This window comes from Anser cygnoides, chromosome 11 (genome assembly GCF_040182565.1).
Source record: "Anser cygnoides isolate HZ-2024a breed goose chromosome 11, Taihu_goose_T2T_genome, whole genome shotgun sequence".
Lineage (NCBI taxonomy): Eukaryota > Metazoa > Chordata > Aves > Anseriformes > Anatidae > Anser > Anser cygnoides.
The window spans coordinates 11,713,951-11,727,975 of NC_089883.1; the positions used below are offsets into that span (position 1 = coordinate 11,713,951).

A 14,025-nucleotide genomic window follows, 5' to 3' on the forward strand; every position below is an offset into this window, starting at 1 on the left:
ACACCACACGCCTGTTTGCCCTGATACAAGTTTTATTACATAGTCGTAATGGCACTGCAGGAGTAAGATAGTCGTTAGAGCCCTAAAACCCAGCCTGAAAAATATACATTTACATATGTCGTTAACCCCCCCTCGCTCTTCGCCTACTGCAGGGCTGGTCAGAAAGCAGGAAACTAGTTTCTCTTCAGTAAGAAAATATATGTTGCTAAATGAAAAATATACAGTTAGAAGAGTTACTGGCTCGTAAGCTGCTTGTTGGGGGGGTTAAACCTCTACCAGCTCCCGCGTGTTTAACTAGGGTTCGTTCACATGTAAAAGACAGAGGTATAGTGTATAAAAAGGCAAAGTTCAGGTGTGCTCGTTTGCTTGGTCCAATTAAGAAATGGCCTTGGCTTCAGGCAGGAACGCTTCCCAGTACTTCACCAGCTGCAGAGAGAAAGAAAGAGTCAGGAGCCAGCACAGCTCAAGTCCAGCACTAATGAGCTTTCAGCAGGACTGAGAAGCTTTTAGGGAGGCAGAAGCTCCTCCAACACACACAGCTTGCAGTCAGGGCAGGGTGTGCAGCCCCCCAAAAAAGTCAGGCATCCAGCAGGGTGCAATTTTTCAACGTGCAGCTCTCCCGTTAGCTGCTGTGGGCAACGTGGGGGGCAGAGGGGAGCGGGATGCTCACCACCGCAGGGGTTTGTGCCTGTGGGGGCTCACATGGAGCTCCAGGAGGTAAAGGAGGGCTGGCTGCCGGCATCGGGGACACTCACCTGCTGCTGAGAGTTTAGTAACGTCTCAAGGTACTTAGTCACGTGTTTTCTGAAGTCCTTGGATTTCTCTTTCTGCAAGAGACAGTTGCAGAAGTGAGCAGAAAGCTGCAGCAACCACCAAAACCCTCTGGCCTTTGCGGGGAGGATGAAATTCAGGGGGAAGAGACCAACAGGATTTTCCTGTTCCTCCTGGGGCCATGTCGGAGGGTCCCAGCTGCCTACATGCCGAGTGACCAGCACAAGAGCTGGAAACGCACAGGGTGAAGCTCAGCCCTGGCTGTGACAGCAGCAGGACAGATGAGCAGGCCCGGAGGAGTTTTGCACAACCTGCCCTTATTTTGATGAACGTGCTCACCTGCATACTTTGAGCAGGAGAAAATCCCTCTTTAGCCAACAACAGCAGCTCTGCTGCAATGATGCCCCATTCAAACGTGCCTGAATTTGCAAATATTGCCAGCTGCTGTGGGAAAATCACACACCGAGGTTTGGGGCTCACCTACCTCGAACCGTATCACTTCCTTGCGGATCACGGCAGAAATCCGTTCAAAGTCCCTTTCATACTGCGTCACGCGAGACTCCCACTGCAGAGAGAGGAAGCACGCTGTTTCCAGGGTAAGGAAGCTTTTCGCTTCCTGTCTGAATAGTTTTTGACTGCTCGCAAGAGAGCTGATGCCAGCACTTCTGGTCCTCACATCGACTTGCTGCATGGCTGCATCCTGTGTCTGAGCTTGCTGCGAGCCCAGCACCCCTTATGCAAAGCCACACAAAGCGGGACCATAACCAGCCCCTCCTGCAGCTTTTGCGGCTTCCCGAGGCCTTGCTAAAGGCTGGCTTCTCCTCTTTGCAAGCCTGGCAAGAGATACCCACCCCTCCAGCTCAAAACGTCTCCTCTCACACTGCTCAGAGAGCACAGCACGCCTCACCTCTGAAATCTCCTCTTTGGCCTGCTGCAGCTTGTCAGGTTTGTTGGCCCAGAGCAGCCTGGCCTCCATCTCCCTCTTCTTCTGCAGCATGGTCTGGGCGTCCTGCCACCGCTGCCAGGTCTTCATGCGCTGGTCAAAAGCTCCCTGAAAGGAAGGAGCAGAGGCTGAGCTGGCACGTCCCCAAACAAGCTGGGAGCAGCGCCTCGGGTGCGCAGGGCTCAGCACCAGGGCAGCCCGTGAGCAGCACAGCTGTACCCTGTGCCACCTCACAGCAGCTGTGCTGGTGACAGTGACATCCACGCCATCGGCGAGGGGGACACCAGCTAACGGCAGAACTGCTTCATCAGCCAGGTCCTGGACCTGAGCACAACTGAAGCTCCCAAAAAGGCCAGAACACGGAGGTTTTTCCTCGCTGCTCTGCCAGGGAAGGAGCCCAGGCACTACAGCAACCAGCTTCAGGAGCAGCTCCAAGGCCTCCCTCGGTACAGAGCCCCTTTTATTACTTCACTGGGAACATCCAGGGCAAGGAGCTGCCTTCACCAGTCCCACATTGGTTCCCCTGCAGAGCACAGTGACCACGAGTCACTGCAGAGCACCTGAGCACCTGCCAGGAAATACTTTTTGTAAACCACCAGCCCAAGCAAGGAAGATCCATCAAATTTCTGAGTGCATCCAGCCAGATGGTGGGGAAGAGCCAGAAGAACAGAAAGCAGTGCCTGACAGCCTGGTCAAAAGGACAGAGCAGCCAAAAGACAGGTGAAGTCTGAGGCAATGTTACAGCTCCTTAGCAGAACATCCCAGACGAGTCCTGTTACCTCCAGCACTATCAGAGGTCTTGGTCCTGCCCTGCAGCACCCACCTCTCCCAGTAAGGAGCACAGCAGACCAAGCAGGCTGCGTTCTGGCCTCTGCAGGTTCCAGAAACAGATGCTCCGAGATGGGACAAGTTTGGGGCAGAACCAAGTCAGCCTGCCAGACCTGGAGGTCACTTGGGGCTTGTACCATTCAGCCTCCAGCACAGCAGCCTGCGCACCAGGCAGGCCGCAAAGACTTCAAGACCCGGGCTGTTCCCCAGCAGGTGCCTGGCAGCTCTATTTGCAACACAGATCATACTTTGCAGCACCTGCAGCCTTCTCTGGAAGGGCTGAGGCCACCTACATGCCACGAGCTTGCTCCTTATCCCCCTGAAGGACAACAGCATAGCCAGGTCTCACCTACCCTGCTTTCCTGATGCAGCAGCAAGTTTGCCCTCTGCCTGGAGAGATCAGAGGTACCATGCCCTGCACTTGTACTCAGAGGACCAGCTGCCTCCTGGCACACCTAGGCTTAAGATCTGCACTAGCACCAGTGGTTTGCCCTACAGCTTGGCTCTGAGGATTACCCCAACGGCGTGCTTACCCTTACAACTGAGAGGAGGCGGATGTAGTCTCCCAGGAGCTCAGCCAGGAGGAAGAAGTCATTGTTAGCCTGTTCCTGGTGCAGCTGTTCAATCTTCTCTTCCACCTCAGCCAGCTGGGACAGTGCCCGGGACAGGGCCGTGTTGTCCTCCGAGCTCCCCAGCATGGCCAGACTCTTTGCAAACTGTGCTGTATTCAACGCTAGCTCTGGTGAATGGAATAAAAGAGTCAACCACGGGCTCTGCCACACCGGGTGCTCCGTGAGACAAGCCCCAGCCTAGAGTTCAGCCCTGGGAGCTGCTTTTCTCTAGCCCCAGGAAACATCAGCAGGCAGAGCCAGCACCACCTGAGAGCTGGCAGCTTCTGCAGGACGTTGGGAACCCCAGCCAGGAGAGGCAGCAGTGGGAGGACAGGCACAGGTTTGCGGAAGTCAGAAAAGACATGCAGAGGAAGGAAAAACATTCCTGCTCCTTGCCAGAGGACAGCTTGGCAATTAGCAACAAGATCAGCTCTGCTCTGGTTTGCTACAGCAGCTTTCACCCACCAGGGCACTATTTCACATCCTAAGCTTGTACAACTGGACAGAAGACATATGAAATTATCATTTTACTTCTGTTTCCCATGACAAAGAGGCCAAGAGTCCCTTATAGCAAGGAAGCACTGCCGTATCTTCTCACACCTGATCACCGGTGGTCTCCAGCCAGGCATTGCACACGGCTTAACTGTTACGGCCCAAGCTACAGAGCAAGTGGTACCAAGCTCGTTACCTTTCCTGTGGTTCACTAGCGTTTCCACAACAGCATGCAGCTTCCGTAGCCGCTGCTCCTCACATTCCACCTCCTGCAGCTTCTCCTCGAACCACTGAAATGGACAGACCCAGAGCTGGTTCCCACATCCTCTGCAGGGCTGCAGAGCTGTCCTTGCATCTCTCACCAAAAGCTGAGAGCAAGGATGAGGACAGCCCAGAGGTATCCCAATACTTACTATGTCCGATTCATTCATCTTAATGGTCATTTTACTGACAGCATCGGTAGCTTTGTTGAACATCTTCAGTATTCCTGCTCCACTCAGGGCCTGGGTGCCTACTGCTCTCGGCAGCTGTAGAGAAATAGGGAAGTTTGCTCTGCCAGGAGATAAAAGTCACTTTTGAGAGCAGCCACCACAGTGGCATTATTTCCGTATGTGGGCCCCTGGACGTTGGTGTTTCTGCAGCACAGCTATGGCAAAGGATTAGCCAGACACTGCCCAAGCAGTGGCACAGCCTGCAGAGCATTTCAAATAATGGGACTGGAGTTTTCAAGCAAGTAAGGAGTTCCTGAACCCTACACTGTATCTGGGTCTGTCTGGTCTGCTTGGCCAAGGTAACACATCTGCAAGAACCAGCTGTCCTTCCTGAATCCCTGAACCAGCAACCCAAGCTTCCACAGGTCATGCAGGCACACAAGTGCTTTGGAGAATCCCTCCAAAAGCCAGCAGCAGCTCACACCGCTGGGGACACTCTAGCAGAGTGTGCCTTCATGCTGCGAAATACTCTGCCACTGTCATTTTTCAGACCGCTGGTTAGAAGTGAGGCATTTCCATGAAGTCTGCTCCTACGCCAGAGCCCTTCAGCACAGCATTGCCCAGATGCTCAGTCTGGAATGGTCGTGCTCTCCTTGCGGGAGCAGGGACCACCTCAGCCACCCAGTTCAGCAGAGGCAGCTCCCCCCTAACAGCTGAGCATCAGGCAAGTCAGCACCAGCCCCGCTCACCTCAAACAGCAGGCTACGCTCCCACCGTGAATTTCAGAACACTCAACCCCTGTCCTCAACGTGTGTCCCCACCATGATGTAAACAAGCTTGGCCACAGCTTGTTATCCGTGTATAGTTTTTAGATATGCACTAACACACAGAAGAGGTCCTGTTCTCCCCATCGCTGGTTAAGAGCTCTTAGAGGATCCTGCTGCTTCTCACTGAGCTTTGAAGCATCACGCCTTGTTAACTTCTTGTGCACTGTTAGCTTCTGTGCTCCCAAGGTACTCATAGCTACATCATTCCACCCCACTGACCTCCTCCTTTTCCAAGAACTCCCTGACGTCTGGGTCTTGCAGCATGGTTGGATGGCTGACAACTCTCCGTAGGTACCTGGGGAAAGGAACGCACCAAGAGTTACCTCTGTTGGAGCAAGCCTGGCTCCGAGACATCTCGGTGAGCTGCAGCATGCTTGTTATTTACTCCGAAATGGCAGTTCAGTAGCTGAAGCCAGACCCAACAAGCTGTTCTCATCCTCCCACCAAGAGCCCTCCCTCCCTGGGGACTCTTGTGAGACGAGTCAGCAAGACCAGGCCCGCACTAATACTCTCTGTATCAAGGTTACTTGATACAACAACTGACCGAGATCCAGTCTTACATTCCTTTACAATGACACTTTTACCAGATCTTCGGAGGCTGAAGCTGGAGGTGTACAGCATCCTGATGCTAACTACAGCAGTCAATTCAGGTGGCAGAGCAAAGGCCACTGGTGGCTGGATAGTTAGGGTGGCAGTTAAAGAGACCAAGATATTTCTCACCTGATCTGCTCTGTTTGTACTGCTATTTAACATCCATATTTTTTGGCTCAAGACAGCTCAGTTTCCTCTCTGCCTTGTCAGCAGAATTTGGCCAGATTTGGATCAAGCACCAGCAGGGGCTTTTGAAGCAGGAGACAGTTTTAAAGTCAAAGCAACCTTCCAGTTGCAACTCTTCAGTGGCCTTCAGGTTCACTCTAAGCCTAGCACCAGACTGCTTTTCTCGTGTAGGGAGGAGAGTGCAGCCAGGCTGACCTTTCAGAGGTGCCTTGCTTGGCTCAGGCACGAGGGGATAGCTGTTGGGATCTGTACCTCTCTAGAGCAGCCCGTCTTTTTTCTAGGAACTCTGCAGAGGAGGAATCTTCTTTCCCAACTTTCACTTTGGTCATTCCTAGCATAGAAGGAAGGCGCAATTAAGGAGTGGCTTCAAACTGAACGTACAAGGCTGTGAGGTCTGTTACAGAGTACAGACTACCAGGGTGATGGTAGAGGATTCTGACCTTACATCAACAAGAGCTACTTGGAAAATTAAAATCTGCTTATGCCTACATCTAGCACAAATCTGCATCCAGAAGAGAGACAGAGCAATGCTAAGCAAGATTTGAGGGCCTACAGGTCCAGACCCAAGTGACCAACAATTCAGTGACAGTGCAGAGGACAAGGTTGTACTCTGCTTCAAGCAGATGCAGAGCCACCCATCAAATTTAACAAGGCTTTAAGCCCAGAGCTCCAAGTATGGAGCCAGCAGAGTTTTGTTTGTGCCACAGAACCCACATTATTTTATGTGCCTGCTTCCCATACTGCTCTGCAGCTTGCCTCTCAGCTTGGAGACTGCAGGCAGGCCTGTTTTTGGGGCACAAGGCTCAACATCAGAAGGATGAGATCTACAGCAGCGCTCTGCACCTCCACCACTCACCTATGAGACTCTTCTCAGGCGGTGGAGGCACGATGAACCCATTTTGGGCATGCTTCTCCGACAACTTCTCATAGAGACCCAGAAAGTCACTGAACCTCCTTTTCACTGAAAACTGCTTGCTCCTGAACATTGGCATGCTCGTCTGAGGGAAGAGACGAGACTCAGGTCAGACTCAGCCAGGGAAGCTTGCCTGTGCATGCACTATGTGCACTGTCACTTCTGGGGATGGAAATAGGACAGCTTGAGCTCTGTGGGATTGGAGGAGCACGCCAGGCTGCACTGAGCAAGCTTTGGCCTAGGTTTTCAGCAAATCACCTCCTAAGAGCCCTCCCTGTGGTGATGCTGCAGTGTTAACGCCACTAAATAACAGAGCAGCTGTTACTGTGGCCACAGGAAGCCTGCTAAACCCTGCCCACTGCCTAATCCCATCATCCCTGCTCCCCACAAGAACAGGGACCACTGTTAGGTTGCACATAAGGCTTCAGGGGCCATCAGCAGCTTTTGACAGTATTTGCAGAGCAAGGCTGGAGGCTAACAAATCCCCTGTCCCCATCACACACCAGCACCTTTGCACCACAAGACGCAGTGCCTGTGGCCCAACAGCTGCTGGACAGACAGCTAGGAAAGGCTTTTTGGAGAGCTCAGAGAAGTGCCCAAAGCTCCAAAGCAGGGCAGCAGCTGCAGAAAGCTTGATTTCTTGCGACTAGCCCAAGAGAACAGGTCCTGACAAGAGGCTAGCTAGCAAGAGCTGTGTTCACATCAGCCACAGAGCCAGCATCTGGGGCTCTCCCTAGCAGATGCTATTCCTGCTGCTCAATCCAATGCTGAGCGGAGGTATCAGCCAGGACTGCAGTGGCTGGAACTGGCTGAAAGTCAGTCCCTTTCCAAATAGATTCAAACCTATTTCTCAGCTAGGCTCATCCTTTGATCTGTAGGAGTGGATTATAACTCACGAATCCATGTAGATTCAGACCTCCCATCTATTTAGGTCACTGTTGACTTGATGTGGAAAGGACAACCCAGCTGCCTCAGAGCAGGGAAAAAAAGGCATCTTATCTCAGAAGCAACGAGTTACACCTACCTGTGTTGACACTTTGTAGGCTACGTACGCATTCATGCCATCCCCTATGGGAAACAAAAACAAGGCGTTAGTAACCCAACATCAGACTTTTGCATCACCTGGAGGCTTCGGTGACTGCAAAGCACCAGGTGCCAGCCATCTCCTGGCCTTTGCCTGCTTCACTGGTTCTGATCCGAGCCCCAAATCTGCATGCAGATCCTCAGGCGGCATCCTTCTGCAGGACCCTGGACCCCTGCCCACTAGGCATTTCCCCAACCTGACTGCTTAGCTCTCCTTTTCCTTCCCCAGGCAGCCAACGCTGACAATCAGATGCTTGTTAAGCTGATGGCGTTTGGGCTAACTCCACACATCTGCTCAGCACGTAACAATTCAGCGGCTGTGCAGCACATGAAGTAGTCTATTCAGAGGATGCAAGTCAGACGGCCCCTGGCTGCGTGTGGTTTGATTCCGAGACATCACAGGCAGTTTTTTTCTCCAGCTAATACAGAAATCCCCTTGTCTGGGGAAAGGAGGGTTTACCTGGTAGTTCAATCAAAGGGCATCCTCAGAAATCAGATACCGACCCAATACACCTCTGATTTAGAGGTCAGCGCACCTCCCAGCTCCGGACGTCACAAGCTGGCTGGGCTCAGGTGGGTTCTCTGCAGACTGCCCTGGAGCTGGCTAAGTTGCTCTGATCCCCACTATCAACAGAGAAAGCCTCGTGCTTCTCAGAGCCCCACAGCTGCTGGGGAAGGTGCCAGAACATGGGACAATACACTTGATTTTAGGCTGAGGAAGTTCTGCCTCCTCCTTGCCAGCTGCACACAGGACAGCGCTGCCTAGAGGTCAAGCAGAGTTGTCACCATAATCCCAGACACCAAACTCTGCTAGTGTTTGAGCAGAGTTTGAGCATCATGCTTCCCCCTCCTAAAACCCATGCCTGGGTCTCTGCTTTCGAGCTGCCTGGTTTACTGAACCTGCTGCCACCTTGCTTGTTGGTCCTACACTTTTTGCTTTCTTTCGCTTCATTTCCTCGAGATGTTGGAAGAAGTTTTGCGGAAGTCACTCAACAGTCAGGTTTGTGTTTGCAGAGACAGCTCGAAAGCATGACGTGTGGGGACAGTAGCTGCACTCAGTCCTACCGCCAAGCCTCGCTTGCCTAACTGTGCTTCACCCCATGCAGCAAGACAGGACGGTAACTCACCAACTTTCTCTGGGTCACTCACTCCTACAGTCAGTTCAAATTTGTCCTCCTGTTCCTCTTCTTCCAGCTGTTTAAAGTAAGCACACAAGGACAGCAAGTTAACACTAGAAATCCAGGCTTCAGTCCACTCCAAACCACGAAGTCCCACACGTTACTGCGCTTGTCGTACTGCCGAGGCATCTTTGGTATTTCAGTCTAGCCAAGGTAGCTCTGTAAAGCCCTTGGGCTTCTCACTTATGTTGAGTCTCCGCGTCCCAAGTATCCCAAACAGGCTTTGTCTTTACAATGCTGTCTGCTCAGACTGGTGCACAAACTGACCAGTGCTAAGCGGAAACTCTGCGGAGTGGAGCCTCAGCCCAGCTCTGCGCAAGATGGTTCCCTCTGGGCTCCTTTACGTCATGATTTCTGTTTTCATTTGAAACTGCAGAAGACACTGAATGCACACAGAAGGTAAGTTATACTGCGCAGGCACGCAGGGATGGAGAGCCACGACAGCAACCGGCAGACCCAGTCTGCGCTGGTCTTTCAGTCAAATCCTGCTTTGCTGAAGGTCAGCAGGCGGCAACAGCAAAAGTACTGCCTCTGACAGCCCACGGGGGCTTCAGGCTTGCTCAGAGAGCATTATGCTTCCTTGTTAGCAGGATGGTAAAGCACCAGGCCTCACACGGCCCCTGGTTTAAGAGCCTTAAGGTGAGAGCGTCTCAGTTCACCGATCAGCTCAGCATCCTGCCCTAGTTCTGCACTGCTTCTTCACTTGAGCTGGCTGGGAGCTGGCCTGAGACACACTGACAGCGAGTCAGTCCTCACAAGCTCAGAGGTGCTTGGGGCAAAAGAGGAGCTCTTTATTCATCTCCAAAATAGTTTTAGTCTCCATACAGGAGAGGACACAGAATTAGGCCAAGTGTCACCTAGCTAGGCTTGGCAACCAGACCACAAGTTCCGCTGAAGGAGTCTGCACTCCCGTGTTGCCCAGGAGACTTATTTAAACACACGTAAGAGCGGTTACACCACCTGCCCCATCTGTGGCAACAGGGGGTGCTAGAGCTCTGAATCCGAGCTCAGACCCCCAGGGACCAGGTCAGCTGCTTGCTCTTCCAGCACTGGCAGCAGCCTGCACCAGCGCGTTTCCACATGAGCGAGAATGCTGACAGGCTGACCTCAACCCGCTTCGGTGGTATCAGCCCCAGACCGATGGCCTGAGATAGAAGCCAGGGCATCCAATATGCCAATTACATTAACTGCATCGTTTAAGATGCAGGTTTACATCGAAGTAAACAGACAGGTTCCTGCCAATTACAGTCCCAAACCAGCAGGGCAAGTTGGAAAGCTCAGAGCAATTCTCACCTCCTCATAGCTCTTTGGAGGGTTTCTAGAAGAAGAGCTTGCAGCTACTTCTAATGAGGGGGCAGGATTGGATGCTTTGGCCAGTTCCTTCTTCTGGTTGTTTTGCGTGCTGTCTAGAGACAGCTCTACAGTGGCATCTGTCAAGAGAAGTTTGCAAGGGTCAGCCTCTCTACTTTGTGTTGCTGGAAATTTCAATATTCTCAGAGAAGTTCATGGGATCTAGGCAGTAACAGTAGTCTTAATTAGCACAAAAAAAAAACACAGGGAGGACATCCGTATGCATCGGCAAGAGCATGACTTCATGCACCTTCGCTGCAGCCAGAGCATCTGATCAAACCTGCTGGAGAACGTTTCGTTAATCCAACAGACTTCTTATTCTAGGGACAGCCAGGCAACAGTTCCTTGCTGCGTGCGTGCAGCAGCAGCTGCACACTAGAGCAGCTACAGGCGAGCTGGATTTTTACACAGCACGTAAACCTGCTCCTTCCCAGGACGTTTCTCCACCCAGAGGAAGCCAAAGCTTCCCTCTGTTACCAGGCATCTCCAGAGCTGACTTTCAGATGTCTCTGCCAGAGGTGCCACACCTAGCCGAGGAGCAGGGCTGCTAGGGGAGGTCTGACCCTCCTTGTTTCCCCTGCTGAGGGTCGTTACGTTCCCTGTCCTGGGAACAGCCACGTCTCAGCTAGAGATGCTTCCTCCACCTGCATGGAAGGAGGAGAAGGTAGAGAACAAAAAGCCCTTCAACTCTGGGAGGACACTGCCTTGCAGTTTAACAAAATTCAAGTGAACCCCATTTTTAGGCATTTTCAGCTTCTAAACAGTTAATCCTGCTGCACGATTAAGCTAGAGACCTGGAGGAGGCGGCATGGACCTTCCCAAAACCACCGCTAGCGCTCAGTGCTCCCAGAGCAGACTGCAACACAAACTTCAGATAAGGACCAGCGATACTCCACAGTAAGCACGGTCTAGCCACTCGCAGGTCACGGCTAGACTGCAGATGACTCCCGGCTCAGAGTGCGGAAAGCCCCGGGGAGTGCTCAGGACAAACAGACTCACCTGCAAATAAGTCCTGATCATCTTGCTCTACGCGAACCCCATTTTCTTTGGAGCTGCTGCTCACAGGGAGAAGTGATTCCCTTTTTGGAGCCGGGGGCTTGCTCTGAAAAAGAATTTAAAGAACACAAAGAGGTTATCTCTGCTGAGAAACAGATGGTGGGGGACCAAACGGCCCACTTTCCTGGCCACTACCACACAGGGCCACCACTGCAGACCCAGTGCGGACAGAGGACATCGCAGGCTGCTTCCCTCTGCTTCCCTTCCGCCCCCCTGCGGTCCCAGCAGAGTACACATATTGCGACAGCCACGACAGGCCTGGCCATGCTGTTGGCGGCACCTGGAGCCTCGTGCACAAGAGCTACATGGGGCTTAGCAGACCTCTCAGGAAAACCAAGCTTTTGCTGTCAGTGGCAGAGACCCACGGCGATTTGCTTCCCAGCTCGTGCCCCCTCCGCCAGCCTGTGGCCAAGCAAACAGGGGCGCTACCCCCAGCCCCACGTTAGGTGCATCGGGGAGTCATTTGGGTCCTCTGCTCCTGCAGGGGCTCCTCGAGCTGGGAAGAAACTCTCTGTGGGCAGGGTGAGGCAGGCACTGAAGTTTCCCTACGAGCCTTGCAGCTCTCAAAGATGGAAAGTTTCTAGGAACAAGAAAGTATCACGCCCTGTTCCACTTCTCCATCTGTTAGCACGGAAGTTAAGAGCTGCAGCCTCTTTCAGAGCAGCCCATGACACAACGCCCACCACATCCGAGGCCCAACAGGGAGCACCCCCTGACCACCCCGAGGCCCCCCGATATCAGCCTGATGCTTCCCACAGGGGAGCAGATCTTGGAGCTGACCGCTCAAACCCCTCGCTAGAGTTTTGTGGCCAGCAGGGATTGATGCTTCACAAACAGATAAGTTCCAGCTCTGGTTAAAAATACGCTGGCCCCAAACATTTCCTCGCTGCCACCCCCAACGCCCACAGCTCTGCCTTGCCAGCAGCTCCCCGACTGCACAGGGAGTGTTTTGCTAACACTCAAGGGCAGAGAGACAAACAAAGCCACCAGGGCATGCAAAAGAGCCAAGTATTAGTTATGACAGTTGCTTCAACAACAACATTAAGCACTTGATAAGCTGCTTTAGCTTAACAGACTTCAGATTCTGCTAAGGGCCACCTGATTTGCACAAAAGCCTGTAGTGGTCAACACCCATCTGCTTTAGCAGGCTGCCCCCACCACAAAGCAACGAGCCACAAAGATTTTCCATTTCTTCAGTGAAGAACGGTCCTGAGAAGCTCCAGACCATCACCATGTCCTGGTGCTGGCAACAGGTCCCAGCATTTTTGGGCACCTGCTGTCAAGTCAGGACCATGCTTTCCCGTGTTATTTTCAAAACATGGGACTGCTCTGTTCTGCCCAGACCAACACAAGAGCTTCACCCTCACAAGCAGACACAGGGCAGCGTGTGGATAAGAGGCACGTCCCAAACTGCCCTCTTCTCTGCTGCGAAGCCACCAGCAGTGACACGCAGCTCCGTTCCCTGGTGGTGGACAGCTTTGTGTCTTTGGGCCAACTCAAAGGAGAGTGAGATCTGTGCCCTGGGCAAATACCTGGGCTGGGAAACTGTAAACAGGTGACGGCTTTGGGGAAGATTCCTGCCTTGCCTGCTGGAGCAGGCTGGAAAAACCGAGTGCACCACGCAGACCACGGTGTTGGCAATCAGAGGGGACGACACGCTCAGCCTTGGCTCATAGGGCTGAAGAGATCAGTCCCGGCACCTGCCTGAGGAGCTGGCCTCCCGGCTGCCTTTAGCAGAGGCTGCCACTCAGCTCAGCCTCCGAACCCAAGAAGCAGTGGCTGGGTGCAGAGGAGGGGGGGGCAACCCTCCGGGAGAGCGGCCGGGACAGGAGCTGCCGTGCGACGCCCCCCCCCCCCCAGAGCCCCCAAAGCCGTGGTCGGGGCCGGGGGGCGGCTGCTTCTCGGTTTGAGGCACCCGCCCCAGCCCAGCACTCAGCGCCTGGGCCCGAGCTGCCGCCCCCAGCCCCAACGGCGGGGCCTCCGCCAGGCCCCGGCTCCGGACCCGCCTCCCCGGCCCCGCCCCGCACTCACGGTGCCGGCGAAGATGTCCTCCCCCTCCGTGTCGCTGTCGGCGGCCTCGCCGTCGCCGTGGGGCGGGGGAAAGGGCGGGGGCAGATGCGGCCCGGGGGAGGGGGAGCGGGAGCCGCCGGCGCCGCCCGACGCCATCTCCGCGCCGCCGCTTCCGCCCTGCCACAGCCGGGACCGGAAGCCGCCGCCGCCACTTAAACCGCGGGGGCGGGGCGAAGAGGCGGGCGGGGCTCCGCGATTGGACGAAGCCGCCTCTCGGCCACCAGGGGGAGCCAATGAGCGCCGCTGTTCGGCGTCGGGCCGTACCATTGCACCGGGGAAGGGGGGGGAGAAGCCCCCCCCCAGCAGTGGACGAGCCCCGAGCTGAGGGAGGGGCGGGAAGCCGCGCTGAGGGACGGCCCGGGTGGTCCCGCCCACACCGGGGGTCCCGGCCCCTGCGCTGAGGGGAGCGTACACGGCCGCCAGGCCTCGGCGTGGGGACCCCGCTGCTGCGGGTCCCAGCCGAAACGGTCCCCACACCGCTCCTGCCAACACAACCACCACCCCAGTACCCGACCGTAGTCTCTTAAGCACCGCAGCCGAGCTGGCCGCCACCCCCTCAATGCCGTGACCAACATGGCTGTGCTGCCCTCAGCACCACAGCCAGGGTGGCTGCCATCGTGTCACACCGTGACCACCCGGCCATGTCTCACCTCAGCCAACAGCTCCTCACCACCGATGGAACCCCCTTGCTCCCA

General features: G+C 54.5%; 1 protein-coding gene across 1 annotated transcript; it reads right to left on the reverse strand.

Moving 5' to 3' along the window:
- Window positions 1-14: 14 nt before the first annotated feature.
- On the reverse strand, window positions 15-13,463 carry SNX1 (sorting nexin 1). The gene is made up of 15 exons (XM_048081531.2): window positions 13,292-13,463; window positions 11,204-11,306; window positions 10,148-10,284; window positions 8,804-8,870; window positions 7,618-7,661; window positions 6,537-6,678; window positions 5,933-6,011; window positions 5,123-5,198; window positions 4,059-4,172; window positions 3,842-3,935; window positions 3,076-3,281; window positions 1,679-1,822; window positions 1,256-1,336; window positions 756-827; window positions 15-426 (listed from the first exon to the last, which is right to left on the reverse strand). The coding sequence occupies exons 1-15, from the start codon at window positions 13,424-13,426 to the stop codon at window positions 376-378; spliced, it is 1,545 nt and encodes a 514-aa protein (XP_047937488.1). The 5' UTR covers window positions 13,427-13,463; the 3' UTR covers window positions 15-375.
- Between the last annotated feature and the right edge of the window lie 562 nt (window positions 13,464-14,025).

Bases quoted from the DNA above. Each gene is read 5' to 3' on its own strand.
- SNX1 (XM_048081531.2), bottom strand. From the start codon at position 13,426: ATGGCGTCGGGCGGCGCCGGCGGCTCCCGCTCCCCCTCCCCCGGGCCG. The intron at 6,679-7,617 runs GTAGGTGTAACT...CTCTTCCCTCAG, and splicing joins CCTACAAAGTGTCAACACAG to ACGAGCATGCCAATGTTCAG. The intron at 427-755 runs GTGAGTGTCCCC...TTCTCTCTGCAG, and splicing joins TACTAAACTCTCAGCAGCAG to CTGGTGAAGTACTGGGAAGC.